Source organism: Sminthopsis crassicaudata, chromosome 2, assembly GCF_048593235.1.
Source record: "Sminthopsis crassicaudata isolate SCR6 chromosome 2, ASM4859323v1, whole genome shotgun sequence".
NCBI lineage: Eukaryota > Metazoa > Chordata > Mammalia > Dasyuromorphia > Dasyuridae > Sminthopsis > Sminthopsis crassicaudata.
In genome coordinates, this window is record NC_133618.1 from 256146517 (window position 1) to 256167649 (window position 21133).

At 37.4% G+C, this 21133-nt stretch overlaps 1 protein-coding gene across 13 annotated transcripts in view; it reads left to right on the top strand.

Annotated features, from left to right (window-relative positions):
* Positions 1–21133, top strand: part of MYT1 (myelin transcription factor 1) — a 195430-nt gene that overhangs the window by 140272 nt on the left and 34025 nt on the right. For 12 of the 13 annotated variants that reach the window (XM_074288940.1, XM_074288945.1, XM_074288942.1 and 9 more), the window contains 6 exons: positions 505–774; positions 4134–4288; positions 6173–6235; positions 6380–6448; positions 16566–16628; positions 17145–17228. In XM_074288940.1, coding sequence (XP_074145041.1) covers positions 505–774; positions 4134–4288; positions 6173–6235; positions 6380–6448; positions 16566–16628; positions 17145–17228 — 704 coding nt within the window. The remainder of the gene's footprint in view (positions 1–504; positions 775–4133; positions 4289–6172; positions 6236–6379; positions 6449–16565; positions 16629–17144; positions 17229–21133) is intronic. The other variant, XM_074288939.1, reaches the window with a different exon arrangement.

Below are 21133 nucleotides of genomic sequence, written 5' to 3' on the forward strand. Positions count from 1 at the left end.
ACAGTTCCTGGCAGGTGCTTAATAAATATTTACTGAATCAAATAGAATAATATCATTGCATTCTAGATTTAAAGACTACACCTAATCCAATTCCCTCATTTTACAGATTAAAAAAGTGAAACTCAAAAAAGACAATTGGTCTATCCATGGTCTCACAGATTGTAAAGGACAGGGCAGAATTCAAAACCAGATCTATTGATTCCAAATTCTTTCCATTATGCCACACTATTTTTAGAGGTCAGTGTACATATAGATTTGGCTTGGTATCTGTTTGGACCATGGAAGTTAAGTAACAAAACCCCATGGGTCTCTCAAAAGTTGGAAAACTAGGAAATTTCCTTCTGAAATGTTGCTTTTTTAAGCCTATAGAATTGATTTCCATTATCATCTCACAAAGGAAATATTTTACTAAGGTCTTCTAGGGTACATCTTTCATTTTGGTTAAGATGCCCTCGTGATAGGTAGCAGAATGACTAATGAAAGATTTCATCCTTCAAATTTCAGTCTATGGACATTGAGGTGGATGAAAATGGGACTCTGGACTTAAGCATGAACAAACATCGCAAACGGGAGAATGCCTTCCCAAGCAGCAGTAGCTGCAGCAGCAGTCCCAGTGTCAAATCCCCAGATGTTTCCCAACGCCAAAACAGCACCAGTGCCACTAGCAGCACCATGACCTCACCCCAGTCCAGTCAGACCTCACGGCAGGATGAGTGGGATGGCCCCATTGACTATACCAAACCCAGCCGTCAGCGAGAGGAGGAGCCTGAAGAGGTGGGTGATGTAAACATGCCTGTTCTAGGTTTTGATTTTGTTAGCTTTCGCAAAGAAGAAATGAAGAGGCAAGTAATCCTGTCTCCTTCTGAGGGTAGCATTGGAAGACAAAAATTGCTAGGGTTTATTTTCCTACTGATCACTTCTGAAAAGACCTTTCCTAAGCAACGGTTTTATGTTCCCAAGGCTTTCGTTCTTGACCTCAGGAATGTGAGTCAAGTCTGGGTCCATACCTTGAAGCCCTATTCCTTGTTTTTCTGACTACCTTGGTCTTAGGATAACTTCCAAAGCCATTAGTCAGAGAGAAGCTGGATTGTTGTGGTTTTTCCTTGTCACATCATAAGTTATCTTTAAATTTGCTCAGTCTTTCCACTATCTTGGGTTAAGTCAGTAGTGATGACCCTCTCACAATCCACAGTCACACAAAACCTTCTTCAAAGAATGGAGTGGACAGACCTTTAAAATAGTGTGGGATCCTGACTATGATTATATGCAATGAACAACATGTAGTCTTCCAAATGTTTCTTACCAATGTGGGCACTTCACTGACCTGAAAATTAGCACTGAGGTGCCCAAGACAATGCTATCCTTGCTCCTCATATGGTTCCAATGAACCACCCAAAGCAAATGAATTTGTCATCTTTACCAGTCCCCTCGTATAAACAATGATCAGCCTAGACAACTGGGAACAAGAAAAGCAATTGACATAGTGGTTTTCAAACACTGGTAATCCAATTGTGCACAGATCTGCCTAAAGAATAGTCCTGATGAAGAATAAAAAGCCTAAAATTGCCTTAGAATTCTAAGGAGTAAGTCTGGTTCTTTTTCCTTTTAACCTATGTGCCTTCCTGACCCAGAAGGCAGCACAGAATTGTAGAAAGGAAGGGAATAAACAAATACATTATTTTATGTTATATAATATTGTATCATGTAATATAAAAATATTTATATTATAGCCTACTATGTGCCAGACACTGTACTGTGTTTTTTGTTTGTTCATTTGTTTTTAAAAATATCACCTGTTTAAAGTAGGTGCTATTATTATTATTCCTATTTTACAGTTGAGGAATCTGAGGCAAACTGAAGTTAAGTGCCCAGTGTTATACAGCTAATATGAATCTGGAGTCAGGAATAATCTCTGGTACTCTCTGATCTGAACATGTCACAACCACTGAAGGAGATGCTTCATCTGTAATAATACTTTTTTTATTTTTTCTTAACTCACGGGGATCTTGAGAAAATCAAAAGATATTGTATATATAAATTTTTTTGCAAACTTCAAACTAGGGTTTCCTCAATGTTCCATGAGGTAACATTACGATTTAGAAAGAAAGAATAGGTTTCTAGGCCTCTGAATGCTGATACAGGTTCATTAGTTCATAATTGGTCCTCCAAGGAGCTGAGGGATTTTTTAACTATTGACCAAAGTCAAACAGTCATCCTATTTCAGTCTCAGATACAATATGTGCTGCCAATGCCTCCCTATAGCATGTTTATTTGTGCACATTGGGATGATTGTGTAGTCATGTGTTATTTTTGGCAAAAAAAAAAAAAAAGAAAGAAAGGAAGGAAGGAAGGAAGGAAGGAAGGAAGGAAGGAAGGAAGGAAGGAAGGAAGGAAGGAAGGAAGGAAGGAAGGAAGGAAGGAAGGAAGGAAGGAAGGAAGGAAGGAAGGAAGGAAGGAAGGAAGGAAGGAAGGAAGGAAAAGGGAGAATGAAGTGAAGTGATCTAGTAGAGGGCAGATGACTTTATCTAGAACCAATAGAATGTAGTTAGGTTTATCATGTGCCTTTCTTTGTATCTCTGGCCCTGAGCAGAGAATGGGCTCTCAAGAAATGTCTCATCTTTCACTGACAGACCCATTGGTCCTCCTGGGTCAATGAAAGATAATTTGCTTCCAGGTGGGAAGTAGGAAAGAAAAGGACCATGTAAGCCTCAGTAGAAAAGCCTGTACTCATGCTTTATAGTAAAGAGTATTCCTCTTATCTCAAGAGAATGGAAGAACAGGAGGGTGCTTAACTAGATAGGTTTTCCTAGAATTTTTTTCAAAAAGTTTACAAGTATTTTTCTTCTTTTTTTCTTTTTCTACTTTATTTATTTTACATTTAAATAAAAATAAGGAAAAAAACATTGTGCATAGCATAACAAAAGAGAGGATTCAGAATATAAAGCAATACATTTCCATTTCAAGAAAGCCTGTATTATAAATACTATACATTGTGATCAGAGATATCTATCTTTTCTTCTTTTTAGATTTTCTTTTGTTTTCTGCTGTGTACTTTTTACCTTATTTTTCCCCCTTCTTCTCCCACCCTCCCCCCAAAGAAGGCTACAGTTAAGTATGGATGTGTATAGGTGTGTGTATGTGTGTGTGTGTGTGTATATATATATATATATATATATATATATATATATATATACATAGAGAGAGAGAGAGAGAGACTGAGATTGATATATATGTATATATTTACACATACACAAGTATATATACATATATGTATATAATCACATATATATTTAAATATACATGTACATAGATAATTATAATTAAACACATATATGCACATATACATTCATATGCATATATACAAAACCATTCTATGCTCATTTCCACTTGTCCTCTGTTTCTCAGAAGGTGGACAGCACCTTCCGTAATAAGTCCAAGAGTTTCCATATTTTTCTAAATTCACTATCTCATCATTTCCTATACCACAGCAATATTCCAATTTTATATACCAGTCTTTATACATTAGCCTTCAATATTCAGAGGGTTCTTGTGAGAGTCAAATGAGATGACTGGATCACAAATCTAGCATGAAATGGGAATTGATTTAAACCCAAGTCTTTTAACTACACAACTGAATGTTCATCTCATTGTACCAAACTGCTCCCCCTAATAATAATGTTTTTAAGAACTTTTAATGGTCATAAAGTGTTAAGCAGATGTCAGCTATTAAACTCTCACTTGGCCTGAACAGCTTCTCACATTGGGATTTAAATGTCTGGGGTCAACATCTGGCATTCTCTCTGGCAAGAAAAGCCAACAGGCTGGAGAATGTGCCTTCATTAACCAGCCCCAGAGGAGGATCTGATTCCTTATTTATTTATTGACCCTGAGAGCTCTGGCTTGGAGAGATGGTGCCTTCTTCCTTTCTCTTTTCAGACAATAAGGCCCTGAAAGCCTCACTTTTTGGAAAGCAGAAGAAATAATAGAAAACTGTCCTGTGCAGTCTCTTCCAGCCAGATCCCTGGACCTGGTGGGCTACTTTCTGGAGGGTTCCTCCAGCCACTCCTTGCCAGCATTACTGCTGGTGACTCCCCAGCTGGTCAGTAAAAACTCTCCCTGCTGGTTTTTTGCAGTCAGAGCCAGCAGCAAATTCTTTTGCTTCCTCTGAAGCAGATGACCAGGAAGTTTCAGAGGAGAACTTTGAAGAAAGGAAGTATCCAGGGGAAGTTACCTTAACCAACTTTAAACTGAAGTTCCTCTCCAAGGACATTAAGAAGGAGCTGCTCACGTAAGTCTCCTTCTCTGTCTGGCCAAGTTTGGGGAAGTAAACTACCATTGTTTGAGAGTTCCAAATGCTCAGGGCCTCTTTCCACTCCATTACCATGGGCATATACCATGAGTGGGCTATTCCCATTTTGTTGGCCAATCATGGTCCCATGGTCCTGTGCCATCCTGAAGGAGGTGGGAAAGATTTATCCCTCTTAAATATTCTGGTTTGGGGTTGTTTTTCTTTAACACTGAAAGTCCTATTTAATAACACAGAATCTAGCAGGCAGAACCTTGTCATTTAAAATTAAAAGCATAATATAGAGGAAACCTAATTTGCTTTGTATGACTGTTCTTTGGAGATCCTAGCTATCTGAGAAGAATGGGGTACTCTCTTGTTCTCTTCCTTATGACTAGATTTAACCAAGCTTCTGAGCCTGGGAAACACAGAATAAAGATTCCAAATTTAGATGTGGGTACATATAATTCTCAATTTCCCACATATGCATTATCCACACTATATGTCATCTCAAACAAATTTTTAATTCCAGCATACTTCTGGAATATTTTCCTTTCCCCCTCCCCCACAGCTGGTGTATGCTCAGAGAATGCAAATTTATTCAGTATTAACTCAAGAAGGGCATAATTAGGAAAGTAAATCCTCTCTAAAGAGGTGAGATGTATTCATAAGACCAAATATATTTGGAATGACTCAGATTATCTGCATTTCAGTGTCCCTCCTGGTGATTAGAATATGACTTTGTCTGAGTGACAGGATGATTAGATTGTTTCATTCCACTATAATCTTCAGAGTTAAATTCTGGACTACTCTCAGTGGAACCCACTATATGAGGTTTGCCTGCATTACAGCCTAAGTCACTCCTTCAGGGCAGCAGTAAAGACCCTGGATTCAGGCTGGGGGGAGGAATGAGGAGAGAGGATGTACAAATTTGCTGTGCTTACCAGTGTGGCAATGGGCAAAGTAGTTGCTTCTCTGTTCACACCAAAACAAATTTTGGGAATATTTGGAATAAAAGAAGCAAATTCATCCTCAGCAGACAGGATCTGAAGTTGGTTCTCCAGGATTTGGGGTACTAAAACTTGAATTTTATTGGGGGGGGTTTCCCCTCACATACTAATTTGTGTGATTCTTCCTTTAGGGAAGAAAATGTTTGTACTAAATAAAATACAAATTAGAAAGATCAGCTATGTTCTGCTTAAAAAGAACACTGATCATAGAACAATCTGGGTTCTAATTCCAGTTCTGTCCCCATTAAGGTTTCAATATATTGCTGGTCAGCATAAGAAATTAAATGGGAATTTTGGGAAAGATTTTTTTTAACATATAAAGACCAGAAAATACAGAAAAAGTTTATAAATTCAGAAATATATTAAATGTATGCACAGTATTATATAATACCAATATATTTTATCTTTTAATATTATAATAATTCAGACTTCTCTGGTACAAAACAAGAATCAAAAAATTTTACACAGATTTTCTGGATTGCTGGGGTGCTACATCCCAATTCCCATGATGTAGAAGGGGTCATTGTAGCTGTCTAATGATGAGCAAGTCACTTAACTGCTACAAGAGTCCATTTCCTTATTTATAACTATCTGCATTTTTTTCTATCCCACATGGGTATTATACGGATCAAATCAGATAATGTATGTAAAGCACATTACAAACCTTAATGTCTTTCATAAACATGAGTTATTGGTGGAAATAGGGACTCCCAGAAAAGAAATTGCTCCTGGAAAGAGCTTTGGCTACCCCATCTCTGTCCTCATCTGCTCTAGGCCCTCATTGAAGAGGGAGGGTCTCTTGCTACATTACAGGAGGGCTCATCTCTGCACAAATCTGTTTCTCTTGGGGACTGAAACTTTCTGTTTCTTTATTCAGCTGTCCTACCCCAGGCTGTGATGGCAGTGGACACATCACTGGAAACTATGCCTCCCATCGCAGGTGCGTTGCTTCTAATTTCAGGTTCTGACTCTTAAGCCTATTTTACGTGTGGATGGTTTGGTACTTCTTTTCCCTCCCTCAACTCACCCTTCCTGCCCCCCTTTTTTTTGGCCTTACCCAGATATTCCATCTCTTCTCTTTCAGCCTTTCTGGTTGTCCTCTTGCTGACAAGAGCCTCAGAAACCTCATGGCTGCACACTCTGCTGACCTCAAGTATGTTTGCGCTCAACTTGAATCTCCTCTGGCCTGTGTTGACACCCTTGCTTTCCCTCTCTTCTTCCATAGAGGCTTTAGCCAAAACTCATCTATCCAAAGGCCTGTGGGCCTGGGCTGAGCCCAGAGGGAAAGCTGGGGGACACCCCTTACTCTAAAAGGAGAAAATACTTGCCTGTCTGCCTGTCTGCCTGTCTGCCTGTCTGTCCACCTGCCTGCTTTGGGGGCTTTAGACCTTCAGGAAGGGCTGTTTGGGGCTGTCTTGGGCTGCTGCTAGTGCTGCTATTACTGCTACTTCTTACTGCTCATTGCCTCAAGCTGCTCTGGTCCATGTGGTGTTTCCTTGTTAGGTGAGGAGAGATGCTGGTCAGACACTTGTGTCCTCCAGCCAACTACCCCTCAGGTGGGCAGGCTGCTCAGTCCAAGAGTCATTTGGATTTCTGGAACTGAGATTCAAAGAGGAGGGCACAGACAGTACCAGCCTCCCCTCAGCCTTCCAAGGTTTCCAAACTCTGCTGCTCCTTCTCCCCATCTGGTCCAGTTCACTAGCCTCCAATAGCAAAAGTCTTAAAAGGCTCTGTGTGGATTCTGGGTAGGTTTCACTGCCCCCTCGATATTTAGGAAAAGCTACAGGGCTGTCTATGGAATGGTTCAGGGGGAAGCAAACCATGTGACTTTTGCTAATTGTGAACTGGAAGCTGATGATGAAAAAAATGCTATTCATTTTTCCTTTTTTCTTGATACTTAAGCTGCTTCTGGATGAGAGCAGAAGCTCCTCAATCAATTCCCTGAACTTTCCTGTCCCTTTCTTCTGCTCCTCCTTCCCCACCCTAACTGCCTTCCCCAACAGATGGATGAGGTCACCATCTCGCCTCACCTGCTCAAAGATAGCTTCACAGATGAGTTTCCAAACACCCAGAGGTTTCCCATATGTGCAATGTACATTTAGAAGGATGCAGTGTCTTCTTTACAATTATCTGTTGGGGTCATACCCTCAAAGAAGCTAGAACCATTGCCATTAGTTGAATTATGCTGGGGATAGGGGGTAGAGATGTGAAGAAAAATTGCAACACTGAGAAAACTTTGAAGACTGATCATTTACAATTTTTTCCCTGGAAGCAATGGGATTTGCTGAAGCCAGGCTATTTCATCTTGATCAGAATCATGATAACTTATCTACTGAGATAACTGAGATAACATACCAACCTGCTGAGAAGATCTGGTTTGAATTGTTAGTTTCAACACTTGCAAGTTTTGTGTTATAGGCAAAATCAGTTAACATTCCTAGACTCAATTTCCTCTTCTGTAAAGTGGGAATAATACTAGCCTTGTTTGCACCAGCCAATGTCAAGAGGTAATGGTAGAAGGAACTGGTTGAAACTTGCTCAGTATGGATGGTGGCTAGAAAAAGTGGTAGATTTGGTCACAGCCTGGTTGCATTGCAATATTACTTGAGGAAATACAAAGGTGGAAATTTAGGGAAACTTTTGGAAGATGGACAAGTGGTATCTATTATCGGTAGTTAATTTGGCTAATTGTGGTTGTGGATTATTTGTCCAAATTCAATTGATTTTGAGGGAAAAAAAAACAGATACAGGTAAGTCTCCAGGGCTCAATCAACTAACAAGTATTTATTAAGGACCTATTGAGTGCAGAATATTAAGTATATAAATGGAGTAGTGGATAGAATAGTAGAATAGTACTTCTCAATGAGAAGTACTCTGTGACAAAGGAGTACATATCAGATGCGTTACCAATATGTTATCCTCATAGATAAAGCAAGAGCAACATTTCCATCAGGTTATATTTTGAAAGGGGCAGCTAAGTGATGCAGTGGATAGTGTCAGGTCTAGAGTCAGGAAGACCTTAGTTCACATCTAATCTGATTACATAATAATAATAATAATAATAATAATAATAATAATAATAATAATCTAATACTTATTATTTCTTACTAAATACTAAAATTTCTTAATAGCTGTGTAACCCTGAACAAGTCACTTAACCCTATTAGCCTTGGTTTCCTCATCTATAAAAGAAGCTGGAAAAAGAAATAGCAAATTAAAATCCCAAATGGGGTCACATAGAAACAGACAGTACTGAAAATGACTGAACATTTTAAAGTGTCTAGTATATAGCAGATCCTGTGCTCAGTTTTGGGATAATGAGCACACAAATCAAATAGTCCTTATTCTCAAAAAGATTACAATCAGGTTAACAACATTAGAGAAAACAGTATCATTTGGGTGAGGAGTTTGGAAGCCAGAAAACAAAAGGTTGTAAAGTGTGAGAGAGAAAAGGAAATAGAAGCAACTAATATAGAGAGCATTTTCTCCAGGAAGAGCATTTTCTTCTCAGAAAAAGTGGTGCTACATTGTCTGGATCATTGGGAAGTTTCCTTGGTGACTCTAATGAAAAGATGGCTGGATTTGGATTAAGAGCTCTGATACTTGCTACTTCTGTAATCTTAAAGGACTTTTTATAATCCTCAGTTTCCTCATTTATAAAATGATTGAGTTGGAATAGATGAACTCTAAGGTTCTTTTCAGACTCAAATCTATAATCCTATGGTTCTGGTGTTCTATGCTATGGGAAAATGTCCTGGAAAACTGCATTTTGTGAGTAAATTTTCCATTTTTCTGGGGAATTTTCTGGGCAGTTGTTATGCTTGATACTTTTCCAGTTGCTAAGGATTTGACTTCTATTATAAGTGAATTTATGATCATAAATCCTTTCTAAGACAGAGCTGATGCAATAACTGTCTGAGACTTCTCCTCCCACCCTATCAGTATCCAGGAGTCTTTGAGTACTCCAGGTATAACAATCTACCTCATGGGTTATTGTATAGAAAGTGATTTGTAAACTATAAATTATTTTGTAAAGGTGAACTATTATTGTTGCCTCTTGGGTAAGAATGATAGGAGATAGCATTTTTTCTTTAGAAAATTATAGATTACAAGAGTTAACAAGGACCTCAGAAACTATTTAGTGTGATTCTTGCCCAAAGTAGAACTCCTCTCTACAGTACTTTTTAAGAAGTAAAATAACTTCTGTTGGAATAAATACATGGATGAGGAATTTACTTCCTAACAAACCAAAATCTATTCCATTTTCTTGTGGCTTCAAATATTGAAATCTGATCTACTGTAATTCCCACCACAAGTCTTAGTTCTGTCCTCTGAAGTCATACAGAAAAATCTGATCTCTCTTGTACATGAAAGCCTTTGAAAATCATAGATAAGTAACCTCTACTGAATAGTCAGGATAGGGAACAGGAATTGTAAAGAATTAAAGTTGACTACGTCCAACCAGGAAAAAACTCTCTTAGGGAAAGTTCCATTCTGTGACCACCCAGAATTCTTTCTGTGGTTTCTTCAAGTGCATAGCTCATGTCTTCTACTATGAGGCAGCTGATAAAAGCTAGAGAATTCAGTGTGCATTTTTCCTATGAACTCTGGCTTTCATGAAAGCAGAAATGGGTGGGTGACTATGGCTTGAGAGAAAACAGGACCCATGGTTTGAACATTATTATAATGGAAGAGGGATGAATCAGCCCTCTGAATCCACAGAAAGATTTGAGATCATAGCTGCCCATTCTAGTCAGCCATCCAGTCTATAACAAGAAGGAATGGGTCAGGGTTGTCCATGTTCATTTCTTTTGGGATGAGACTCCTCATTTAGGAGAAGTACTCTGGGGCAAAGGAAAAAATTAATATCAGAGTGATTACCAATTTTGGAGGGGGTAGCTAGGTGATATAGTGCATAATGCCAGGCTTACAGTCAGGAAGATCTGAATTCCTATCCAGCAAGGAACATTTATTATCCATGTCACCTTGGGATAACTGTGTTTGCCTCAGATTTCTCATCTGTAAAATGAGCTCAAAAAGGAAATGGCAACACATTCCAATATCTTTGTCAAGAAAATCCCAAACAGGATCCCAAAGAATTGTACATGACTGAACAACAATTGGAATTGGAACATATTTAAGAGCTAATAACTCCAAAATAAACATTTTCTGGAAATTAAATACCACCATACAAGGTATGAATCTTTCTCTCCTATTCCCTTCTCAATCCTGTCCTTCAAGTCCTCCCTCCTTTCCTACTTTCTTGGTCTCCTTTGTTGTTTCTCTCCTCTTTTTCTTCCTACTCTACTATTTTCTTATTGTTGTTCTTATTCTTCTTGTTCTCCTGATTCTCCTCCTCCTCCTCCTCCTTCTTCTCCTCTTTCTGCTGCAGTTGCTATTGCTTCTACTATGACTACTATCCCATTCTTTTTCTCCTTAATATTTTGAAATTCTTCTCACTTCTAGCAGCTTTATTTTTAATGTGATGATGAATTCTTCTAAAACTTAAGAACAGTCATATAACTTTCCAGCTCTGGTCTGGATGAACTTTAAAGACACTAATGTGGAAATGTCCCAGGATCTTGCCTAAATATAAACTAATACAAAGAAGGCAGAGTAGAGTAATGGATAGTGTCCTGGATTTGGAGTTGGGAAGACCTGAATTTAAATCCCACCAACAAGAGTTGTGTAACCCTGTATATCACTTAAAGTCTCTATTCCTCAGTTTCCTTGTTTGTAAAATGAAGATAATTGGACTTAGCAGCCTCCAAGGTCCCTTCCACCCCAATATCTGTGATCCTAATAAGTTCCTGTTAATGCCTAAGGAGAAACCTGCCATTCAGTTGAGTATGGACAATCTTGGGTAATAAAGGTCTTTTAAAATGAAAATCCCATAAAGAGAAGGACAGTGCCTACTGGGGTCAGAGAATTTGATTGAAATCCTGCCACCATCTCTTAAGACCTATGGAATGTTAGAGAAGTCATTTAATCTCCCTGAGACTTAATTTCCTAAATGAGGAGGCTGGATACCATACATTCTGAGATCACTTTCAGTCTGAAGTTATTATCTTGTTGTCCTTGTATTTCTGGATTCATAATATAGCTCCCTTGGATTTCTGGATTGAGAATATAGCCCCAGAGAGGTAGTTGGAGTTGATGAAGTAGCTTCTGAATTCCTCTCAAATTTCTTACCCCTCGACCATTCACTCCTGTGAATCTCTTTTCCTAATTCCCACTTTTCAGGTGACTTACTCCTTTCCTTTCTTGTACCTCCTCTTATTTCTTTTAGCGCCACATTCCCTGCCCAAGAAGTAGATGGTATATATATAATATGTATAGTTCATTAACTTCTTAAAGAAGGACAGAATTGATAAAGGAATAGGAGAGAAAGACACACATTTTTTATGGTGGTGTTTAACTTCCAGAAAATGTTTATTTAACTCTAAATGTGTCCCAATTCCAATTGTTGTTCAGTTGTGTCCAATTCTTTAGGACTTTTTTTGGAGTTTTCTTGACAAAGATATTGTGTCATGGCTCTCTTTGGTATTCTGGTGAAGCCCATGGACTCTTTTCTTAGAGAAATGTTTTTAATTTAAAATTATAAAGGAAATCATTTATATTGAAATTATGTATACACACCTGTACATATGCACATATATTTATACATACAATTCCATGAACTTTTTAAAATTTAAGAAAATTTAGTCCAGATTCAGCCAGGGCAAAATTACCTGCTTTGTTGTTCAGTCACATGTGATTCTTTGTAAATTCACTTGGGGGTTTTGTGGCAAAAATATTGCAGTAGTTTGCCTTTTCCTTCTCTAGGAGCTCATTTTTACAGATGAGGAAATTGAGTCAACAGGGTTAAGTGACTTGCCCAAGGTTTCATGACTAGTAAATGTTAAATCTGAAGCCAGATTTGAACTCATGAAACTCAGTCTTTGGGATCTAAGCCCAGTACTCTACATGCTGTGCCATCTAGATGCCTAATCTGTTTTGCCTTCTTGCAAATAAATTATTTTGTTTAGTGGTCAGTATTTTTTGTGAGAAAAGACTCAGGATTCCTTTTCAGGGATTCTAATGAAGGTTGTCTCTGTAATGCCCAGATTTCTACAGGAATCATTGAGCCGAAGACTGTAGCTTTAAATCGATGCCCATTATGCTAATTTCTATTTGTCAGATATATTTCTGGAAGGATATGTTATACTGAAACCTTTAAAAAAAACTTTTTCCCTTAGAAATTGGAAGCACATTTTTTGCCAAGATTAAATGAACTTGAACACTTAGAGATGAAGTTTGGCTCAGAATTTCAGTCTCACAAGGCTTAAGCAGCTTTATATTTGGGCCAAGTTACTGTCTTGGGAGATAGGAGACAATATGTTTTGTTGTAAGAGGAAACTTGAAGAGCTTTGTAGCAAGAGAGACTGAGCTTTATTGAGGCTCACTTGGAAATCCTGCTCTCCTCAATATATTCCTGATTTATACCTGAATTGTATAATTGGAAATTACCGTGTCATTGCCCCCTGTAATTAGGAAGCCAAAGTCTGGTTGATCCATCCAACCTGCAACTTTTCTACTTGCTTAGCATGGAGAAAACTACCTGGAAATACAATGAGTAAATATAGGCTCAATATAGTGCAAAGGCTTCACCTTGAATTTTCTTAGTGAATCTGGACCTGATCAACTTGCTTTTTGAAGAATAGTGGGTATTTAAGCACAAAGGAGTTCATTTGCAGAGTGTATATCAATTCAACATGAGGACTGATCCTGGCAGAGAAGAAGAAACCAGAAAGTCCTTTTAACAAGCCACAGGTGTGTAGTATAGCAGCAGGTGTGGATATAGAGCAAGCAAAGTGAACAGGGGGAAGTGGTGACAGTGTGTCCCTCTTGTGAGCAACCACACATCTGCGTTTGTAGAAGCCTCTTGTGATATGTTTGCTGAAACAAGCACACATGCACCAGAAGTTTGTGTTTGTCAACTAGCATTCGTTTCTGTAAGATGGCAAAGGATGTTTTTCCATAAACTATAATGTCTGCAGCTTTTAAAGGTGGATCACAGGCTTCTGCCCTTCCTTGTCCACTTTCATAAATACCAGCTTTGTCTCTCACCTGCTCAAATAAGTACCTTTCTGAGACTGTGTTTGAGTTCTTGGTCCCTGGGCAAGGTAACTTGAGCAGTTGCAAATGCAAAGAGATGCTGTGAAAATTCAACCTGGATGATATCCTTTTTAATGGCTCACAGCATTTTTCAAAGCACAGGATCTCTAATAAATAGGCTTCAGAGCAGTAATGAGGATACTTGAAACTCTGCAGAAGTCTACCTATGTTGGGGTTTATTGGCTCCCTCTGAGCCCCATGGTGGGCTTAGTACCAGTCACAGCAGCTGGTGCCTATGCAGAGGAGTCAATCTTTTATTTTCTTATAAAACCATGAAATACTTATCATTTCAGCTGAAGCAATCAGCACTCAAGGCTTTGGGGGAGGGAACCTCCTATCCTTTCTGTCCATATGGGATCTGGCATCTTTCTGCAAGTGTCTGGGAGACCTAGGAGAGAATAAGTAAAAATCAAAAGACAAGGTGTTTGCTGAGGGATTCATAGGCTTATAGATTTAGAAATGGAAAGAAATTCAAAGTCCAGTCTAATGCCCTCATTTATAAGCTAAGGAATATGAGGCCCAAGGGTTTAAATAACTTCAAGATCACAGAGGCAAATAAGGACCCAAGTCCTCTAATTACAAATACTGGAAGATTTAAGTTAACGTAAAGAATATTATAATTATCATTTTTATACTGAGACACTCAAATGGATCCATTACTTCATCAAACTGGATAGTTCCTAAAAGGACATATGGCAATCCACCCATGTCTTCCCCATCCTGTATAACTCTTGTCTCTGCCTTCCTCTAAACTCACCATTAGGGGAAAACTATTAGAATATAGAATCATAGATTTGGAACAGGAAGTCCGCAACCTTCTCATTTTATGGATGAAAGAAACTGAAGCTCAGGAAGGTTATATATATATATATATTACAGACAGTTAGGTTTTATATATATATATATATATATTACAGACAGTTCTCCCTTTATATAAATTTGCCTTTTGCAAATTCAAAAAAGTGATGACGAACAGGATTCCTGTATGGTGAATGGTAGGGATTCAGGTTCTGGCAGGCATGGGTAGGGATGGTAGTGGGCTGCTAGTGCAGCCCCAAGTCTGAGATCCTGTCAGTTGCAGGAGTGAGAGGGTCAACAGATACTGAAGCTACTTTGTGGATATGGAGGCTACAGAGTTGTGATAGGGGTGACCTCAACAGGGGAAGGAGAGATGTGGAGAATAGTCCACTTATGTTAAGCCAGAGCTAGATGTATTTTGAGTTGTCATTTTAATTTTTTTTTACAAGTCACATTCTTCTATACTTTAGAGAGAATATGTGACCTTTCCAGTAGTTAACCTCATTCGTGTTATTTAAATTCTCTGAGTCTGTTTCTTTATTTATAAAATGAACATAAGTATATCTTGCCTAACATCATCAGACTATTGTGAAAATAAAATATGACAGTAGCTGTTAAGGCACTTAAAAAATAATATAAAGACCAAAGATTTAATTGGAAGAAATCTTACAAATCAACTAGTCTAACAGATAAGGAAATTGAGGCCTTAGAAATGTTAGGTTTCTTTTCCAGAGTCACACAGTTATTAAGAGATAAAGCTATGATTTTAATTCAAGTTCTTTTATTATATATCCTATAATTTATTATTAAATAAAACAGAAAAAATTGTTATAACAAAATAGGAAATGATATTTTTTTCCTTTTTTGGTTTAAAAGTTTTTGAGGTACCAGTTACAAGATAACACAGAAGATAGATATTTGTTTCCAAAGGTTTCAAAATTAAATAAGTGATCACAAAACCAATAGCCACAGAACCATATAATTCATTGAGTCTATCATGAAGTCTCTGCTATTCAGCCTGCTGAAAAGAGAAACTCTCTGCTATTTGATATTTGGTGAACTAGAAATTTCTGTTACATTAATTCTGATAGCATATTTGGAAGCTTTTTTGTTCAATCCTTTTATGCCTATATCAGAGAAAACACAAAATGGCAACAACAAAAATCCTGCAATGACAGTGCATATCTTTTAACAAACATGATAAAGTGATTCTTTACAAAGCTATATTTTCCTACCCCTGGCCATTACCCAGAAAAAAATTGAAATTAAAACACAACAAAAATTTCATTAAAACCTATGCTTGCAATCCCATGGCAGACTGTTTAGTACTCATTTTTTTTGTTGTATGGGGAGTCAGGGTTTAGGACTGGGACTTTTTTCCCCATTCCCCAATCAGCAGGAGTTATAATCATTAGATCTATTATTTTACATTAATTTCAAAGTTCAAAGTTTTTTAGGGCATCCAAGAAAGATTAAATTATCTTTAGGATAATGTTAGTGCGAATTTTTTCCTTGATATGTGATTTCTTGAAAATTGTTGTTCCATAGGTATACTTGGCAAGTCTATTATTCTTATGCGTGCCATTCCCCAATCCTGCTAAGTAAAGGAGTACATGGTATATTGCTATTATTAACATTAACATTGACCAAGCAAATCATAATACTAATTTAATCTTGGGATCAATATCATAAATTTGAACTCTAGACCCTCAAAAAAAAATCTTAGGGGATGCCCCATTACCTTTTTTATTAGCTGCATAGTTACATAATTCTGTAACAAAGAGTGAGTCTCTTTTTGTGAGCCTTCCTGTGATGCAGGGGGCTGCATCTATGGCTGGCAGGAAAAAGTCTGATCATATAACAAAATATAAAAAGGACCGCTTTGTTATTTGGCATAATGTTAATGTTCTTGTAGAATGGCTAATTCAGATGACCTATTTGTTATCAGGAGGCAGGTCAAGGGGATTAGCATGCTTATGTTTCACCTTTTGCCCTTTTTGGTTCTTTGTATCAGTGAGGATCGGATGTGAGGATGTCACAAGGTGGGTAGGCCATCACCAAAATTCCATCAAAACATTTCCATTCTGGGAAAGATGAGGGTGGGGGATTGGGAAGAGGAGATACTCAAAGGAAACATTGGGGAAATATTCTAAGGGTGGGTGCAGTTGGCACATTTTTATTTTCACCTACTCAGGTCTATTTGTGGAAACCATCTCATTGGAATTAGATCAAGTGTATTCATTTAAAAGTTAAATCTTCCAAAGTCCATTCACTTACCAGAGCCCTTCTAACCCTAATTTCCCATTCCTCTGCAGGTGCCCAACTCCTGGATGTGATGGTTCTGGTCACATAACGGGAAATTATGCATCACATAGGAGGTAAGATCTGCATAGAAATTATTCGGTTCTAAAGTTAGTGAACATGGGACAGACACAAAATGGTAATATGGACATTAAATGAATTTGAAGTTGCTAACAATTGAGGCCTATATTCATCTCTTTAATCTGAAATTTTTTGGTATTTCTGGCATTTGATTAGGTAGCTCTCTGTAGTAGAATATAAGGACAGAAGTTCGGATTTTAGTTGATTCAATGTTCCTCCTAATAATTCTGCCTATTTATGACTTTAGTATGACTTTAGAACATTAGTAGGGAAAAATCTAATACTCTTTTTGTCAAAGTCATTAAATTACAATCTGCTAACAAATACCTTATCTAGACACTCACTCCCATAATAAAATCCCCAATATGGGCTTAAAATCCACTTTTCTACATGATATGAATGAGATCAAAAATTGTAGTGAATGAAAGACAAAAATGAATGAGCCAAATGGATATAAGAAGTTATACTTCATGGAATAAAATAGTATTTTTTTCCTCTTTAAAAAAATATAGTTTGTCAGGCTGCCCTCGTGCCAAGAAAAGTGGAATAAAAGTAACACCTACAAAAGATGATAAAGAGGACCCAGAGCTGATGAAGTAAGTTTTTCTTAAGATCTTCTCTAAGAATGGAGTTAATTTGTTTTGTTACTTTAAAACAGAAACTAGGATCTTTCTGACTTTTAAAAAAGGTATCAGTAAAAGTGTCTGTTGAAGATTTTAGTCATTGGTAATCATTAGTGGCATTGTAAATGTATGCAATGTCTGCCATCTTATAGACTAATTAATTTAAGCATGAAAAAAGCACACTAAGAAATTTTGTAAATTATCCTGGAGATTTTAGGAAAGAATGTATTAATGTCATAGATTGTCATAATGTAGAAGAAAAGTAGGGGACACAGCAGATAACAGTTATGGACCTGAAGTCAGAAAGATTTGACTTCAAATCTAGTTTCTGAAATTATGTGGATTTATCAACTCATCTAACCTTTGCATGTTTCAGTTTCATCATATGTAAAGCATGGATAATAATATCAAATGCCTCTCAGCATTATATCAAGGTTAAAATATTTATAAAGGACTTTGCAATGCCAGCTATTATTTAGTAGAATGAAATTAGAGGACCTGAGTTTGAATCTTAACTCTTGTGCAAATCACTTAATGATCTTGGACCTAAATTCTCTATTTGTAAAATGAGAAGGTTGAATTACAAGGCTTCTGGACCCAAACCTATGATACCATGAATCTGGAATTTTCAAGGTGTCATTATGATTTGAAATGAAACTGTTTAATCATTCTTGTAAATTAGGGATGGGGAACTTTTTTTCTGCCAAGGGCCATTTGTTCATCATTTATAACATCATAAGCGGGTCATATTAAATAATAAACTTATAAAACTCAAGCACTGGGAGGTTATTGTAGCTAGCTTTTAGCTCATCATTGCCTGCAGTTGTCTTAGCAAATGATTTCATGGACTTTATATGGTTCAAGGCCCGAACATTTCCCATCCCTGTTGTAAATAAACTTGTAGTGAGCACTAAAAATGGAACTACATTTTAGTATAGCCAAAAAAATGTGTGTATGCACAGTTTTAAATATTGATAAATGTTATATAACTAATGTTACATCATAAACTTTTCAAAAGGTATTTTGGATTTTGGAATATACAGAATTCAACTTCTTGGGAGAGCATTTACAACCCACTGTTTTTCTAGCAGGTGTCTGCTGACAATAGTCAGGAGAGTGAGCCATATTTAAAATGAGATTTTGAATTTAACCAGAGATTTTAGTTGGGAAACTGAACTCATAAATCTTAGAAGAATGCAATATAAAATTATCTCCATAGACAGAGAATACACTTTCTCTCTTGCTATAGATCACAAGAGTGCACATATATATGTATACACAGGCAGAGATAACAATGAATGACCAGCATGAGAGGTATCTAATTAGCAAAACCATAGCTTAAAATAACATAGATGACTCAAGACATCTATCTTGAACCAAACACTTGACACTCTCATATTTGAAAGAATCTGACTCATACAATAAGAAATTAGCAGAGGAGGCATCCTTTTTTTACTCTAAGTGTGCTAATTTTGCATCGGAAGACAAGATGGACCCCTGAGGTCATTTTGAAAGCCCAATAACAGTCTGGAGATGAAAAGGCCTAATCTATTCATCTGACTCTGACCTTATGTTTGCTCCAGTATATAGAAGTAGCTAAAGCTTTGCTGCCTTTCACTGCTAGTCTGTACTACCTTTCCACTTCTCATCCTCCTTTAAGTCTTTATATTTCTCTGTCCTACTTGGTTGCATCTGGAACAATAATTTGGGAAGTGGGCCAACTCCTCATTTCCCAGAGAAAAAAAGATTAAGCCCTAAGCTTCTCCTTCCACCTAGAAGTAAGGATTGAGGGGACAAGGTAAAGGGAAGGAGTGAGTATAATGCTACTAATTTGTATTGTAACTGGAGCCATGTTTATTACAACAGAGGTAGGTAATGTTATGAGCTCTGGAGAGTAGAACTACTTTCCCATAATTGAACAGCTTTGTATGAAGGCATTCTGAACAGTAATTGTGCCCCAAATTGGGCACCTCAGATTGAGGTAATAAATTCTGACAATAAGTTTGTTGTAATATATCCTTATTTAATTCTAAGTGGCTCAGAAAAGCCTGATCACAACACTCCAAGAATCAGCTTCCAGATGAATAAATGAAAGCCATTAACTAAGATTTAGAATCAGGCAATTACAGCTTGACCATACAGTCCTCCATATCTCATAAATTTAGAGCTGGAAGATATTTCAAAGTTCACATCTAGTTCAGGGGTTCTTAACCTTGTCTATATCATGGACCTCTGACAGTCTGATGACCCCTTCTCAAAATAATTTTTAAAATGTATAACAAAATATATAGGACTCCAAAAGAAAACATTTATATTGAAATGCAATGGTCAAAATTTTAAAAATTCGTACAAATATGGAAATAAGTTTAAAAGAATTGCTCATGTTTAACCCATATCTTATCTTTTTTTCTTTTTGTCATAAAAGTAATACATTTAAATGTATAAAAGAAAATAAATAGAATTATCAAACAAACAAGTCTATTGAACTGCAGTTGTCAGAATATATATTTGCATATGTCTATGTAAAACAGTTATCAGAATACATGCATATCTATATGCGTGTAAGTATACATGTATAAGTGTGTATGAAACACAAGTTCCTGGATCCCACGGAAAGATCCCTTTCCCCATAGCTTAAAAAGCTATCTACATTTCGTTAAATGCCTCAGTATTCAGGAGCTCTAGAAAAGGAAAAGAACAAAGGAATCCAAAGCTGAGGTACAGGATAGAAGCTGACGGAACTCCACAGGAACCGAGCTGCGCAATTACGAATGAGGGCAAGACGAGCGGGACTCGGGGAACTTATTCCCAACAACAAGGGGGCAAATTAGCAATCAGAACAAATGGTTCGGATGCTGCCAAGTCACCCAAGTCCTTGGGAATATGGCATTTTGTCTTCTCTAACAAGGTCAGCTCTGGGAAGAGCCCAGCAGGTTCACATTAAAGCCGCTTAACAGCAATTCCCTTACTCCATCTGGGACCAAGAGCTGCTTGGAACAGGTCCGAGTTGCTCTTGTTGTCACTGAGGAGAAAGCAATTTAGTTCCTGTTGTTTTGTTGTTCTTCCTTCAAGTAATTTACTACAGCTGTGATTGAATGGATCACCTCGACCTCGAGCTCACCCGGGCATACACGGGAGGCAGGAAAGATGGCAGGCAGCTTAATGGACCAGCCATCGCTAACACTTCAGTAGGAGGAGAAATAGACTAAGCCAGCTGTTTTGCACAATAAGGCTCTAGTTTATTTTTTACAATAAAACTGTAATGAAAGTTAAATTAACAGTGTAAAATATGTAATGGTGTATACCATAAAGGCTGCTTACTAAATGCTGGGGTAGGGCAGAGTTTTTAAAATGTGTTTTTTTTTTTCCTCCCGAGGATTTGATAAGTTGCGATCATATAAAAGAGATGCCGTTATGAATTTAGCTAGGACCCTGATGGCAAGGATGTTATAAGTGAATTGTGCTGCATTTGCAAATGATTAAAATCAAGATCAGCATTTTCCACATTAACTTGGAAAAGCAACTGCCCTGTTTCGATGATGCTGTCAACTAAGTTTTTTTTTCTTTTTTTCAAAAAATAAAATAAAATAAAATGTCTGCAGTGAAGGGTAGACGGTGACTTTCAGAAACAGCATTTTCTAGGGATGGATGATGAAGTTCCTAATTGCTTCCATGCCATGGCTTTGGGAGAGTGGTTCCCATTTAGTACCTCTGTTTTATAGGGTCTCCTCCCCGGAGCCATAAACTTTTAACGGTATTTATAATTGACTAGCATCTTTAAACAAATGCAGACCACAGCAGAAACTTTAATAGATGCACCAGGTTTTGTTGAATGGTTGAATTTAGTTAGCATGCTATTAGCTGGTGATTTTGGAGGG